The sequence below is a fragment of the Anarrhichthys ocellatus genome, unplaced genomic scaffold, assembly GCF_004355925.1.
Source record: "Anarrhichthys ocellatus isolate YVR2014 unplaced genomic scaffold, GSC_Weel_1.0 scaffold1142, whole genome shotgun sequence".
NCBI lineage: Eukaryota > Metazoa > Chordata > Actinopteri > Perciformes > Anarhichadidae > Anarrhichthys > Anarrhichthys ocellatus.
In genome coordinates, this window is record NW_022281116.1 from 1 (window position 1) to 13,197 (window position 13,197).

At 41.1% G+C, this 13,197-nt stretch overlaps 1 protein-coding gene across 1 annotated transcript; it reads right to left on the reverse strand.

The window, feature by feature from the left end:
- Positions 1-82: 82 nt before the first annotated feature.
- On the reverse strand, positions 83-6,037 carry LOC116377344 (RBBP8 N-terminal-like protein). Its single transcript, XM_031838959.1, has 6 exons — positions 5,917-6,037; positions 2,953-3,037; positions 2,791-2,833; positions 879-974; positions 399-511; positions 83-189 (listed from the first exon to the last, which is right to left on the reverse strand). The coding sequence occupies exons 2-6, from the start codon at positions 3,011-3,013 to the stop codon at positions 110-112; spliced, it is 393 nt and encodes a 130-aa protein (XP_031694819.1). The 5' UTR covers positions 3,014-3,037; positions 5,917-6,037; the 3' UTR covers positions 83-109.
- Between the last annotated feature and the right edge of the window lie 7,160 nt (positions 6,038-13,197).

The window sequence follows — 13,197 nt, forward strand, 5'->3', positions numbered from 1 at the left end:
ATAACAATCGCCATTTTCTTTTGAGCTGGTCAAATGACCCCCCCCCCCAAAAAAAAAGTTCACTTGTCCGTTCTACTTTCATTCTATTTTACATGCTTATACACCATACTCACTCAAAGGCTGCTCGGATACTCCTGAGGTCCTCTCTAAGTAGCTTGTTCTCCTTTTTCAGGTTGTTCATCTCTCCCGCTGCAACACAGAACACAAGATATGATCAGAGCACTTTAAATTGTATTTTTAGGGGAATAGGGAAAAAACATGAATGTGAGGTTGAGAAAGTTGTGCCAAATGCCAGAAGCCAAAGAGGAGACAGGAAATGAATGTGTGACATTAGAGACGAGCGATGGATCAAGAATGGAGGAAAGGTTGATTTTGAAAGACGGACGTGAACAGAATACCCAGTAGAGTGATGTGCTGGATGCTCTGTATCTGTGAAGACTCAAATTCCTGCTGTCTCCTCTTGGCTACCTCCTGAGTCACTGTGCATCGGTCACACAGCCCCGCCCTCAGCCTACACAGGCAGCAGAAAACCACACACCAGAATCACAATTGGCTGATTTTGAAAACACTAACATAGTCGTAACGTTCAGGTACTAAGTGCAGCGGCCAGTGAAGGTAAACACATAATTAACAGTCCATTAAAGCCAGACTACGTAACTTTTGAAAGAAGAAGTGACACATTCTACAAAGGAAATGTTGAGTTTGTAAGCATTGCCGCAGCCTCACTTGGTCCAGTATGACCAGTAGCTGGTAGTGGCTAATGTTAGCACACTTTAAATCAAAATTGCTGTGGTGCCGACATTACTCTGTTTGCTGACTCTTCTCTGCTTGTTCGACAATTTCACTATGTTTATACATATATAACTTGAGCTAACTACCTGTTTTCCAGTGTCTTGATGTTCTCGGTGAGTACTCTCTGCTGTTCTTTCATCTGCTGGTTTTTGGAAAACAGGTCCTCCATTCGCTTTGTATCACTGTTGACATGCACGCAGAGAACACACAAACACAGAAAACAAGAATAAGACTACTGTAAGGTAATGCCAATCAGATATCACAGAAGTCTTTTTACGATCAGTGAGATGCAGAATGATTCATCGTCTCTCATTCATTTCTGAAGAACAGGCAGTCAAGAATCATACTTTTAGTTTCGATGCTGTAGCTGCATTTCAGCATCAGCCTCCACATTTACACTCCTCTTTTCATTTATATAAGTAAAAGTATCACGAACACACTATTAAAAAAAAGTGCGACCACGTTCAGAAAATGTACTTTTATGCCAAAGTACAGAAGGATTGTTAAGAAAATGTACTTAAAGTTCACGTTTAAAACCGTGGAGATGACGGTGGACTCTAGGAAGAGCCCCCCCAACACTGCCCCCCCACATCACAAGACTCAGCAGCACTGCGTCTGCTATGGAAACTTCTGGGATCCCCAATCTCCCAGAACTTAAAGTGGGACTACGGGCTAGAAGCCTTGAGTTAGGCATTTTGGTCGTCGCCATCTTGTTTATTTTTAAGTCGCTTTCTTTCTTTTTTTTGTCTGCAACTTTTTTTTATTGTACAAGTGACAAGAGAGGGCGGTGCAACCGAATGCTGATTAAGACATTTTTAGGCGACCACAATGTTACAATTATCCTTCATGAAGGTTTACACACTATGACAGGTTAGCATCTTGAATAGAAGTGTTTTTCAAGTGATTGCAAGATATTTCACTTTTGAATGCTTGTGTCTTATGTCAGAAACATTGTGTAGTGTTTTGAAAGAAGTGTAAAAGTATTCACTTTTAGTGTGTGAGGAAACACAAAAAGATGTATACAGACAGTCTGAGGCTTGAAGAAACGCAAATGAGAAACTCCATAATAAATAAAGCTGTTATAATGTTTTATAACAGATCAAAAGATCCAACTGAAAACAAGAACAAATGGAAGTGAAATAAAAAATTGCACTGCCCTGATGATAAAAGGCAGGGAAGAGAAAAACTGGATTTTCCAAATTCAGTAAAACACAATGCTCAACAAAAACTTTTAAAAGTACATGTTGAAACTGAAAACATGTTTGACACGTTCAGACTAAGCTGTGTGTTAGAAATAAACTGATGTTCTAGTTTTACTGTTGTTAAGCGTGGCCCCCATTAACTTCATTTCATAAAGACTGTTCTATGTTTTATGGATTCTTTGTTCACTTTAGAGCTATGCAAGAAGTTTTCTTCACAAAGTCAAGGTAACACGGGGTGAGGAATTGATATAAAAATGATGTGGTATTCCTTTAATTTTGAAAATCGCGAATGTAAAATTGTAAAAGTACGTATTTAATTTTGACTTGCATGTTTGGCTGTTTGCTGTCCCTACTTGGTAACCAAAGGCCAAGAATTGGTTGCCAATTTCTAAAAATGGTCGACAATGGCAACCTGGCAACCCTTACTGTCAACCCCTGAAAACATTGACTCAGACCTTCTTAGATTAACTCCTAGTTGTAACAGGAATCTAAAATAACCCGACCTCTTTGCCAGCTGTCTTTTTCTGTGCGTTTTCAGTGTAATAGAAACAAAGATTTTGTGACCCAGCACCAGACTGAAGGACTTGTTGCAACATGAGCTTCCTCCCGAGCTTAACATGACACTGACAAAACACAGGGCGAGGTGCAGCGCAGGACCAGCACGTCCGCCTGGTCTATAAAAACGTCAGGCCCGAGCACGGTGCCCACAGTGGTTGAACCTGTGCACATCTGAACCTGAATATCTTGTCTAAACATGATCATGCAGAGACCTTGGCGAGGTAAACGATTCACTCACCAGCCTTTCTTGTTGGACAGCTCTTGGATTTTCCCTTGCCAACCTGGAAACCAATTACACAACACACCTGGTTATAATTCTTGGGAATTATATGAGATATTACAGCTTTCTCTTTCTCTCAATCTTTTATTTCTGGCTGCTGTTTCCATGATTTCCACTTACCCTCCACTTCTCGCTCGTGGACCTCCCGCAGTTTGAGGAGTAGGCTGTTGAAGCACTCCATTGCAATTATTCTTTGAGTCTGACTCTACAACGAAAAAAGAGAGACAGAGAAGTTACCGTTAGATAATACCTCATTTGCATATTTAAACATAACATTTCAGACAATTTGTGATACAAAAAGTTATTGTCTCAACTTGAGAAGTTTCATGTGGATATATATTAGTTTCTTTACCTGTAGTATCAAAATGTGTGTTATTTTACTAAACATATCTTCAACGGTCGTTTTCTCTAAATACATTTTTTCTCAGACTCTGAGGCAGAAATCTCCACTTCAGCAGCTCTTACATACATCAAACTTACCAGTTTCATTCCTCTCTATATTCTGAAGGTTGTTACAGAGGGGTTTGTTCATATATACCACATTTTATTCCGAAGAAATAATTTAATAATTAATGTCTGTCGACAGTATTAATAGAGTGATACAAAGAGAAATCTAAAGTTCCCTTGATAAAAACCTTTAACTCATATCAACAAAGTGAAACAAGATTTTTGAACTTGGCTTTATGAAATGTTCGGAATTCCGTCTTTGGATATTTATGCAAATTATCACATATTTGATCAGATAATGCCTAATTTGCATATTTAAAGATTTTCAGAAAGTCTCATGGTGATATCTATTAGCTGTTTTGCCTATTCTCCTGTAGTGTCTCCTCTCAAACAGTGAGGGGTCTTGATGTTATGACTGTTCACACACTCTAAATCCAACACTTTCACCAAGTATTAAAACTTTAAACAACTCATGGAGTGAGTACACAATAATTCAGTCAGTTATCAAGAGCTTGGGCGTTATAGCCCGAGGACTACTGGGTGTTTGGGGACGTACAGCACCGCACGCTACTTGCTGGCACTATCTTGATGCGTCGCTGCTACACAAATGTGTTATATCAAGAAAGATTAAAAACTAGCTAGACTGGTCCTGCAAGGCCTCGCACTTAACACTGCGGGTTGTGTTCCAAGTACATGAAACACAGCTTTTAACTGTTTGCGGAATGTGTATGTGCACGCACATGTGCATCAACTGCGTCTTGCAAAGTAACATAAAGAAATCGTTGATTGATTTGTCTTTTTTGCCGTCATACTGAAAGCCTCAATGTGTCACTGATGCGTGAAGCACAAATAGATGCACTGAATACTATTTATCATTTTGATCAGTGGAGATCCGGCTTTCTTGACATGTCAGGATATGTCGGGCTGTTCAGATCAGCAGAGCAAGAAAAGACCTGTCTGCCTTCATGCGTCTGCTCTGCTGTCTCTAGATCATTATTCACACACACCCACGGACAAGTTGTCACTGTTTAACAATTTTTTGCTGTGTAGTTAAATTAGATTTCCAGTATATTCAACCTTTAAAGGCGCAATGTGTAACATGTAGCCAAACAAACAGGGGGGCAGAGTTTCACCTATACTTCGGGGTCCATACAATCTACATATCCAGTAATCAGTTGTGAAAATAAAAACAACAACTAACTAACTAACAGCAGGGCGTGAATACGCAAAATTCGAGAGCAAAAATGTCTCTTTCCATCGTTTAATCCGAGGTGATTGAGAGGTTGTGCTTCTGTCGCGCCTGCAGTTACTAAGCAACCAAATCTGCTTGCTTGGATGATGATGAAGTTGCTTTAATGTAGCACTAAGCCTCACAGACTAAATGGCACTTTCCATATGTTTAACTTAGACTGATATTTAGGGAAGAAATAAAGAAAGATCTGCCGGTTGTGATTGGTTGTTCCTCGTCACATGACACACATGTTCCATGTGAACGGCCCCTTACGCTGCTATCTTATAATCTTCACGTGTGGCGTCGACCTTTAGTTTATGTTTGCCATCTGTTTGTGCCACTAAGTGGGGCTTTACTGTCCGTTTTTTGATTCGATTAAGTCCATCATGCCAGAAATGAGAAAAACAACGACACATTGGTCTCGTCCAAGGTGATGGTGTGAGACGTTTTCCTGTTTCAGCCACGCTGGATTCAATGCAATGAACAAACTATCAAAACGTACACGGACCACTATGAGTTAATGAAGAGCCCTCGGGGCAGCTCCACGTCTTCGACCTCTCATGTTGGACTGAGGACAGACTGGACGCTACAGAGACTCACTATCACCTCTGAAGGTACAAGTGGTACAGGACGGGCTGCGGCTAGCTGGTTAGCGTTTCTCACTTCAGTAGATATCCACAACACATGGACGTCTTTCACATGACTTGAACCCTGTGAGCTATTCACATTCGTCTGATAACGTCATTTTCTGAACGTTTTATAACAAAAATTGTGTTCACATCTACTACTGCCAACACTGTGTGACACTTCTCCCACTGTTCATAGACGATGTGGACAACACGCCGTCCTGGCTCCTGGTCGACAGCTCGTCTCACTCATTGGACGGAGAGTGATGCTGAGTTTTAACTGTGACAACCACAGAGAAATGTGTATGGAGAGAACACGGCGTTTGTTCAAATAACAATAAATGCTGAACAACAGTCTGTCACACTTGAGCCCCACCCTGATCACACACACACACACACACACACACACACACACACACACACTTATAAAAGCACATATTGTCTCAAATGTCCTCAATATGATCCCTGAGCATATGATAACGTGGTTTGTGAGTTGTTTTATTGCACACTGTCTGCTTAATTAAATACCTTATCTCGTTATTGACACGCAGTGTTATATCTATTTATATAGACTTCGGTACATTTTTACAACATTGTTTAAAACTTTCACAATGAGCATGGAAAGCCTGTCAAGGTCAGGATTATGTCATAAATTCCAGCTCATGTCTTTGACCTCACTCCCAGGCACACATACCTGTGTCTCCCCCACCCACCTGCCAGCCACCCGGTCTATACCGGCCCTCGAGGCAACAACCCAGATCTTAAACAACGGCAACTCACCTCACACAGCCGAGGACTCCTTCAGCCACTCGCTTGCTCGGGCTCCAGAGATGAGCCGGGTGGTACAGGAACGACAGAGGGAGAGAAAGCGGAATGAAGAGGAAGAGAGGATAATAAGGTGAGGAAGAACGCCTCAGAGCCTGCCCTTCTCTCATCTCTCCACCCCAGAAAACCGGTCAGAGCTGTCGTTCCCTTAAGGAACACAAACACCGAGGCCCGGGCAAGTTCTCCCTTGATTTTCCTGTTCCTGCTGAAATCCCACATAACTGGCTAAACCGGCTCCATAAAGCCCTGTGGGGATAGAGGAACAAAGCCGATTGGGAAACACAAACATGCGATGCAGAAGCCTGCAATGGTGGTAATCATGAGTTAGAGAGGAAGAGTTTTCTTTTTCATTCTTTTAAGTATTATTATTTTTTGGTCATAAATAAACTTCAAATACTGGCATGAGTCATGACGCATGAATCACATATTGATTTTTGTGAAAATTCCTTTTCATTGTTTTGTTTTAAGTCTGATGTTTGTGCTTTTATGCTGCGGTCTTGGCCAGGACTGGAAATATAAAGGCTGAAAACCATCAAATAAAATCACCCTCGGAGCGTGGAATTTGAATAACTAGTACAAAAGACTATGTCCCGAACTTTAACCCTCCCACTTAACAACTCAGAGGTTGTGATCACACAATGGGAGTGTGATAACAATTTTACTGTAAACTGCTCTAATTTAATAAAAACAAATCATATCTTTAGTCCTGACAGAGGCAGCTGTGTGTGTGAAACAGGCAAAAACCAGACACAGGGTGTGTTGGACATGGTGTCCAACTTGCTATGCAAATCTGACAGGACAACAATAGGCAATAGGAATGGTGTACTTGCTGTCTATGAAGCTCGACTTGATCCATGCTTGATTAGAAAAACGCCATTTCCTGATTCCTGAACCAGATTCCTCACAACCGGCCGGACGGGGCACCAGCGGGCATCTCCATCGTCATCCTCTTACTCTTCGTTCAAACTGCCACTCCCTGTAGGCACAGGTATCGTAAATATCTATGAGGGGATGGAAAGTATGAAGATGTGATTATATGTTGTCATTGTCAGTGTTCACTGATACGCACGGAAAAAGACAGAGGCGGGGGAGGAGTCCCTCTTCAACGGAGGGACATGCAATAGACGTCATGAGTACGGAATGTAGAATATGGAAATTCAGAGTGGCAATAAAGACATATAATATGAATAGTATAGAGTTCAAGAGACTTCTAGTTATTGCCAAACAGATTACACACACATCCAGGGTAGGAAATTTACATATTTTTTAGGGGGCAACTTTTGCCCCCACCGACTGAAATCCAGTGGCATTTAAAAAATATTGGGGGAACTTTTTGAAACTTGTGAAATAACATTTAACCTTTGTTCAAAATAATAAATATACTTATTTAGGCTTACAGTATATGAACAATTGTCATCAAATGACAATAATAAGACTATTAGCAGTAGTCTACAGATTCAAAGTGTTTTCTTAGATTTTTTGAACAAAAAACAAACATAAATCAGACAATCATATTCAATTTTATTTTTATTTCTTTGTGGGTATTTATTGTTATTATTACATTTTTTTAAACAACTATTAACAATTATAACTCTTTTCTTTCTTTTTTATAATTATAACTTATTATAGTTATTGATTTTTTTCTTACCTTTAATCATGTTGTACCTATAGAACAGGAAATACAGATAGGACAGACAAAACAAAGAGCAAAAGCAAAACACAATAAAAGAGCTATACATAGATTAATTCAATTACATTTACAAACAAAAAGCTCAACAGGGCTGAGGGGAAAATTAAAAAGTACATATTAAGTTATATGTACAGTGGAGAAAAATAATAAATATGTACCTATACATACATGAGTGGCTTATTTGTCAAATAGCACCAGTTCATCATCGTCGTTGGAGAAGTTGCTGGTCTGACCTGCTGCCTTTTCCCATAGGGTTTTATGTGGGGCCGCCTTGCTTTCTTCCCATTGCGGAACCATTTTTTCACAGCAGATTCTGCACATGCTGCAGTAGCTGCATCTTCTTCTGGTCCGTCCAGTGAGATACTCATTAGGTCTTCCACTGTGGCTGTGTTGAGATTGATCCGCCAGTCAGTTTTGACTCGATTCAGAAGAGAAAACGCCCTCTCTACCTTGGAGGTGGACATCGGCATGACTTGAATTATTTCAATTATGTGGAGTATGTTGGGGAACTCCTCAGACCACACCCTTAGAATCTGAGCCCATAGTTCCTCCCACTTTAGACCTCTGTAATTCCTGTTGACGACCTTCTTAAGACGGGTCCACTCTGCCATTACGCTTTCTACATCGCAGACGTTTTTCGTCAGTATCTCCTTGAAATGCTCTAGGAGCAGCAAGACCTCCTCGTTACCATACTCAGTCAGATCTTCAGGCCAGTGGTTGGGGTCCAGTTTACACATGGCCATGAGGATTGTGTCTGTTTGATACCTTTCATCAAGGCAGGCCACAATGTCATGGATAAGCGGCTCTCTGGAACTCTTTAATCTCTCCTCAGCATCTCCATAAGCGTCAGAAAGATCTACACCTCTGTAGCTACCACACCTAGACTCCACCTTCACTGCTCTCAGCTTTGGGCCATCACCTTTGGCCATGTCTTTCAGCACCTCTTTGGAAGTCTCAATAGCCTCCACAGCTGTGGGAAGAGAGATGCTGTCCTTCTGGAATTGGAGAGATAGATGGGACAACTCACCCAAAACATCCATGTAAAGACCTGTATGGAGGAGGAATTCATTGGACCTAACCTTCTTGAGCCATCCTCTCACTCTTGCAGCATCTGCTTTCTTTATATCTTGCCGCTGATCACTTCCCACCTCACTTAGATGAGCGATGACTGCAGGGATGTTCGTCTCAAGTGCTTTAAGGGCTCTTCTGCGGTGATCAACCCATCTGGTCCCATCTACTCTAGTGGGTGTCAGGACAGACTCGTCTAGCAGTTCAGCCAGCTGGTCCAGTTCCCGTCGTCTTTTCCCTGAACCTCGATAGAATGATGTATAGAAAGACAGGAACCCATCAATCTGAAAAATGAAAAGAAAAACACAAACAAGGCGTTGAGAATCAAAGTCCCACAATGTTTGTACTGTTTGCTTTAGGGTCCAGCAATGTTAATACATACTATGTTTTTTATAATGTGTTTTTTATATCAAAAGTTAAAATATAACACAAACCTCTTGATTGAAATAAGTTCCCTGGAAGGCATTCTTGCAGGCTAGCTCTAAACGATGAGCTAAACAATGAGTGCCCATTAGCCATGGCATGTCATTCTTTAGCTTTGTGTAGATGCCCTGCCTGCATCCAAAGTTAACGTTGGCTCCATCTGCTCCGAATCCAACAAGATGATCGGTCCAGTTAGGGATGCCCTTGGAGATTAGCAGTGACCGGATGCAATGCAGGAGCTGTCGGCTGTGGCGCTCTCAGTGTCCTCAATTCTATTAGGATGATAAAAACACACAATGTAAAAAAAAAAACTAAACAAAACACAAGTCAGCCACTTCAGAGAAAAACTTGTACTGTATGTGTGTAAGTAACCTTTAGATTAATTGATAAACAATAAACTTGAGCAATAGATAATTGATAAGAGATCATTGATCATAGATAATTACCCTAGAAATGCCATGCAAGGGACACCTTTATGCAGGAATTTCACATAAAGGACCTCCTTCTCCGCTGTTGACCTGTCTGTGCTCCCATCAACAAGGACACTGATATATCTGGAAGCCAATACTTGCTTGCTAACCTCAAGCTGTATTTGTTCCGCGAGGTACTGGGTAAAAACCCTTGTTTGTTTGGGGTTAATGTAGGCATCTTCCAAACCAACTCCATGCCGCTTCTCCAGATTGACTAGAGATGGATAATAAGCAAATGGCTTCTCGTGTTTAGCAATATGGTAAGCAATGTCAAACAGCTTGACCATTTTGCAGAATGCCGTCTTCTGCATCAGATCCACAGCTTCCACAATTGGCTCTCTGTTATTGAGCTGATTACTCCATGCTTCTGTAAAAACAAAAATAATATGTTACATGTGATAAGGGACTTCATCTAAACATTTAAACCTTGGAAACCCCAGTCAACTGCAGTCTCAACAAATTGTATTTTACCCAAATAGAGGATTAGTTGTCAACCACAGCATGCTTAACAATGACAAAGAGACATGAAAGGCCACACGACCACAAATAGATGCAAACAGACTACAAAGAGACACAAAACAGTCACAGAGACAAGCAACATGACCACAAAGAGACACTAAATGATCACAAAGAGACCCACAATGACTACAAATACATGCAAACTGACCACAACGTGTGCAAAATAATTTCAAGAAGATACAAAACCTTCACAAAGCAACCTGCTGACTTCTTTTTATTTCAGACAATAGCACTGAAGCAGATAACAGAAGGGAGGGAGACAGACATGGAGGGTCATGCCCACTTATAACTTTACAAGTCATTAGTGGTACCCTAAAGTCTTATCTAAGGTGGAAAGGTGGCCAACAAAGGGAACCTAAGGTTGGTGTAATTCAGTAAAATATTCTACTTTTAGTAAAAATTCTGAGCTTCTCTTCCACTATGCCAATAAAGTTGTCTTGAATTGAATACCTCACCTAAAAGTCAAATCTTTATTTTCATCCACAAGAGGGCCCAGTTGAACCTCGCTGCAGAAGGAGGATCAACATGGGTCTGGTGAAAGCAGAATATTTTTGACGACCCATAGCTTTCCCAAACGCCACTAAAGCATTGGTCGTAATGAATGTCTCTTCACAGACGGTTGAAGCAGTTTGGGTGGTTTGGGAAGCCTGCAACCATTGAGTGGAGTGTGTACAGGGTGATCCAGGGGTGAAAGGTCAAGCCTGCAATTTATCGCTGTCCTTTTTCCCCCTTCTGCAGAGACTCCTCACTTCCAGCTTTCCTCTCACTGCTCAAGCTGAACACATTTAAAGTCTGATGAGATTCAGGAAAAAGCAGTATGAACGTTATGCCCAACGTTAAAAAAAAATAAATTCCACAATAAATTATTCCCCTTTAGAATTTGATGGACACCTCACAGTTCATTGTGGTACTGCTTGTACACAGTTCAGCCTCCATGTAAATGGAGAGTGTAATGTTTATTTTCCATCCAGTTTTCGGTTGTGCAGTCATAAACTGATAGTGGGGAAGTGCAGTGCAGCTCAGTTCAGTAGAGCTGGTCCTCTGTTCAGCACAGCCAATCCAAGAGGAACATGAGTAACATGAACAAACAGAAAGCTACAACTATACAATCCTATCAGAATATGTGTGTATTCTACAGGGTGAGTCTGTCTCAAGAGCTGTCGGGTACAATAACGCAGACCATGGCTAAGTCTGTGAGAGCGTGAATGTGGGTGTGAGGGTGTGTAAGAGTGTTTGCTGGGTTGTCTGGGTTGATGCATTCAGACGAATCTGTTCCTGGAATAACTTGGTCTTTGCTGTTACTGACACATTTAACAAACTTTGCATGCACATTTAAGCAAAAATACTTCTTAGTTTTCTTTTGCTTGAAACAAGCAGTAAGGGTTTTTATTTTTTTTGAAGAAAATAAATCAGGTTATCTAGCTAACAAAAGTTTCACAACAAGATAAAATGATTAAAATAAGATTAGGGCTATTCTTGTTTATAGATTCACATATATTCACCTGTATAGAACCTTGCTCAGCCAGGTTTTTAAACCTACACTCTTCAAATTGGAAGACAAAGTACTAAGCATTGAATTACCAGGCCAACCATTTTCATGACATTTTGTACAGAAAATCACATCCCCCAGATGATCTCTCCGAATGACTTTGATGATGATCACCTGGCCTTTTCCACTAGCGCCGCCATGAGGTGGACCTTTCTGGGTTTTGAGTGAAATGTTTCCCCACCTGTACAATGGATTGATACAGATATTCCCCAGAAGGTCCCCAGAAGATGGCTATCAATGACATTGATGACCCACTGACTTCTCCTCTACCACCACCAGCAAGTCAAAGTTTCTACTTATCCATTGGAATGAAATATAAAACATTCATGATCTCCAGAGGATGGTTCTAATTGATTTTCCATCACTCACTATCGTTTGTCCAATACTTTGGTTTTTCACCAAAGAATATAATGATATTCCCACCAGCGTTCGTTGTACAGTTTAGTACTAATTAACAAATGTTAGCATGCTAACATACTAGCCGCTGTACTTATAGCCTCACACGTCTGCTAGCATGCTGTATACTCTTATTTCTTATTTACTAGCAATGGAAACACTGATGGAGTCTGTAGTGCTGTCCAAACATAATTTCCAAAAGTTTTAGGGCATGTTATATAAAGTTGCTATAATCAATGTTTCAATATAAAAAATGGACCACGTGACCACACAAGGCATCACTCACAAATAATCCACAGATAATTATCACCCGACCCCATTCACATCATTGTCGAACAACATTTAGCGTCAGGACAGATATGTCAACCATATCTCATGACCTTTCTGTTCCTATTTAATCTGAACGTGTTGTATATTTGCAGGCTAATGTTAGCTCCGTTAGCTTTCGTTACAGCAGCTATACAATAGTTGCACTTAGCACAGGGGCGTACATATAGACAATGCTGTTGCACTGGGGCCCCTGGGGTGGGGGGGCCCGTAGGGAGAGTAGGCCCTCCAACAATATGTTGGGTTGAGGACGCCGGGCTCTTATGGTGATTCAGATTGCCACCAAGGAAATATGCCTATGTTCAAATATGAACTATTAATTAATAAGCGGTTCCATTTGCCATTCATGCTCTTAAAAAGGTAAACTCATCTCCATCATTTTCTTAAAATGGGCACTTGAGATTCAGCAATTATGTATGTTGATACGGGTATTCCATAAAGAGGTCACTAAGAGATGGTGCTATGTGTTTGCAGATGTGAACAATTGCCATCGAGCCCACTGACCACTTTCACAGCCCTCTTTATGGGTCGACACAGGGCGCTTTAAGTTACGATGCCCGTGAGCCGTTGGAATTTGAACCCGTCCTTAGACTTGTTATGATGTTCATCCACCCTCTTCTCTCACTTGTTCTCTCCCCCGCCCTTCTCCTTCTCCTCCTCTCCTTTCCTGCACCTCTTATTTATGATCATTACCTTGACCTGCACCAGCCATCACTAAAATACTCACAGGCCAGTAAATCACTGGAGTCTCTCTCTCTCTCTCTCTCTCTCTCTCTCTCTCTCTCTCTCTCTCT

Coding starts and splice junctions, on each gene's coding strand:
- LOC116377344 (XM_031838959.1), bottom strand. CDS start 3,013: ATGGAGTGCTTCAACAGCCTACTCCTCAAACTGCGGGAGGTCCACGAG. Junction 2,834..2,952: donor CCACGAGCGAGAAGTGGAGG/GTAAGTGGAAAT, acceptor ATTGGTTTCCAG/GTTGGCAAGGGAAAATCCAA. Junction 190..398: donor CCAGCACATCACTCTACTGG/GTATTCTGTTCA, acceptor TCTGTGTTGCAG/CGGGAGAGATGAACAACCTG.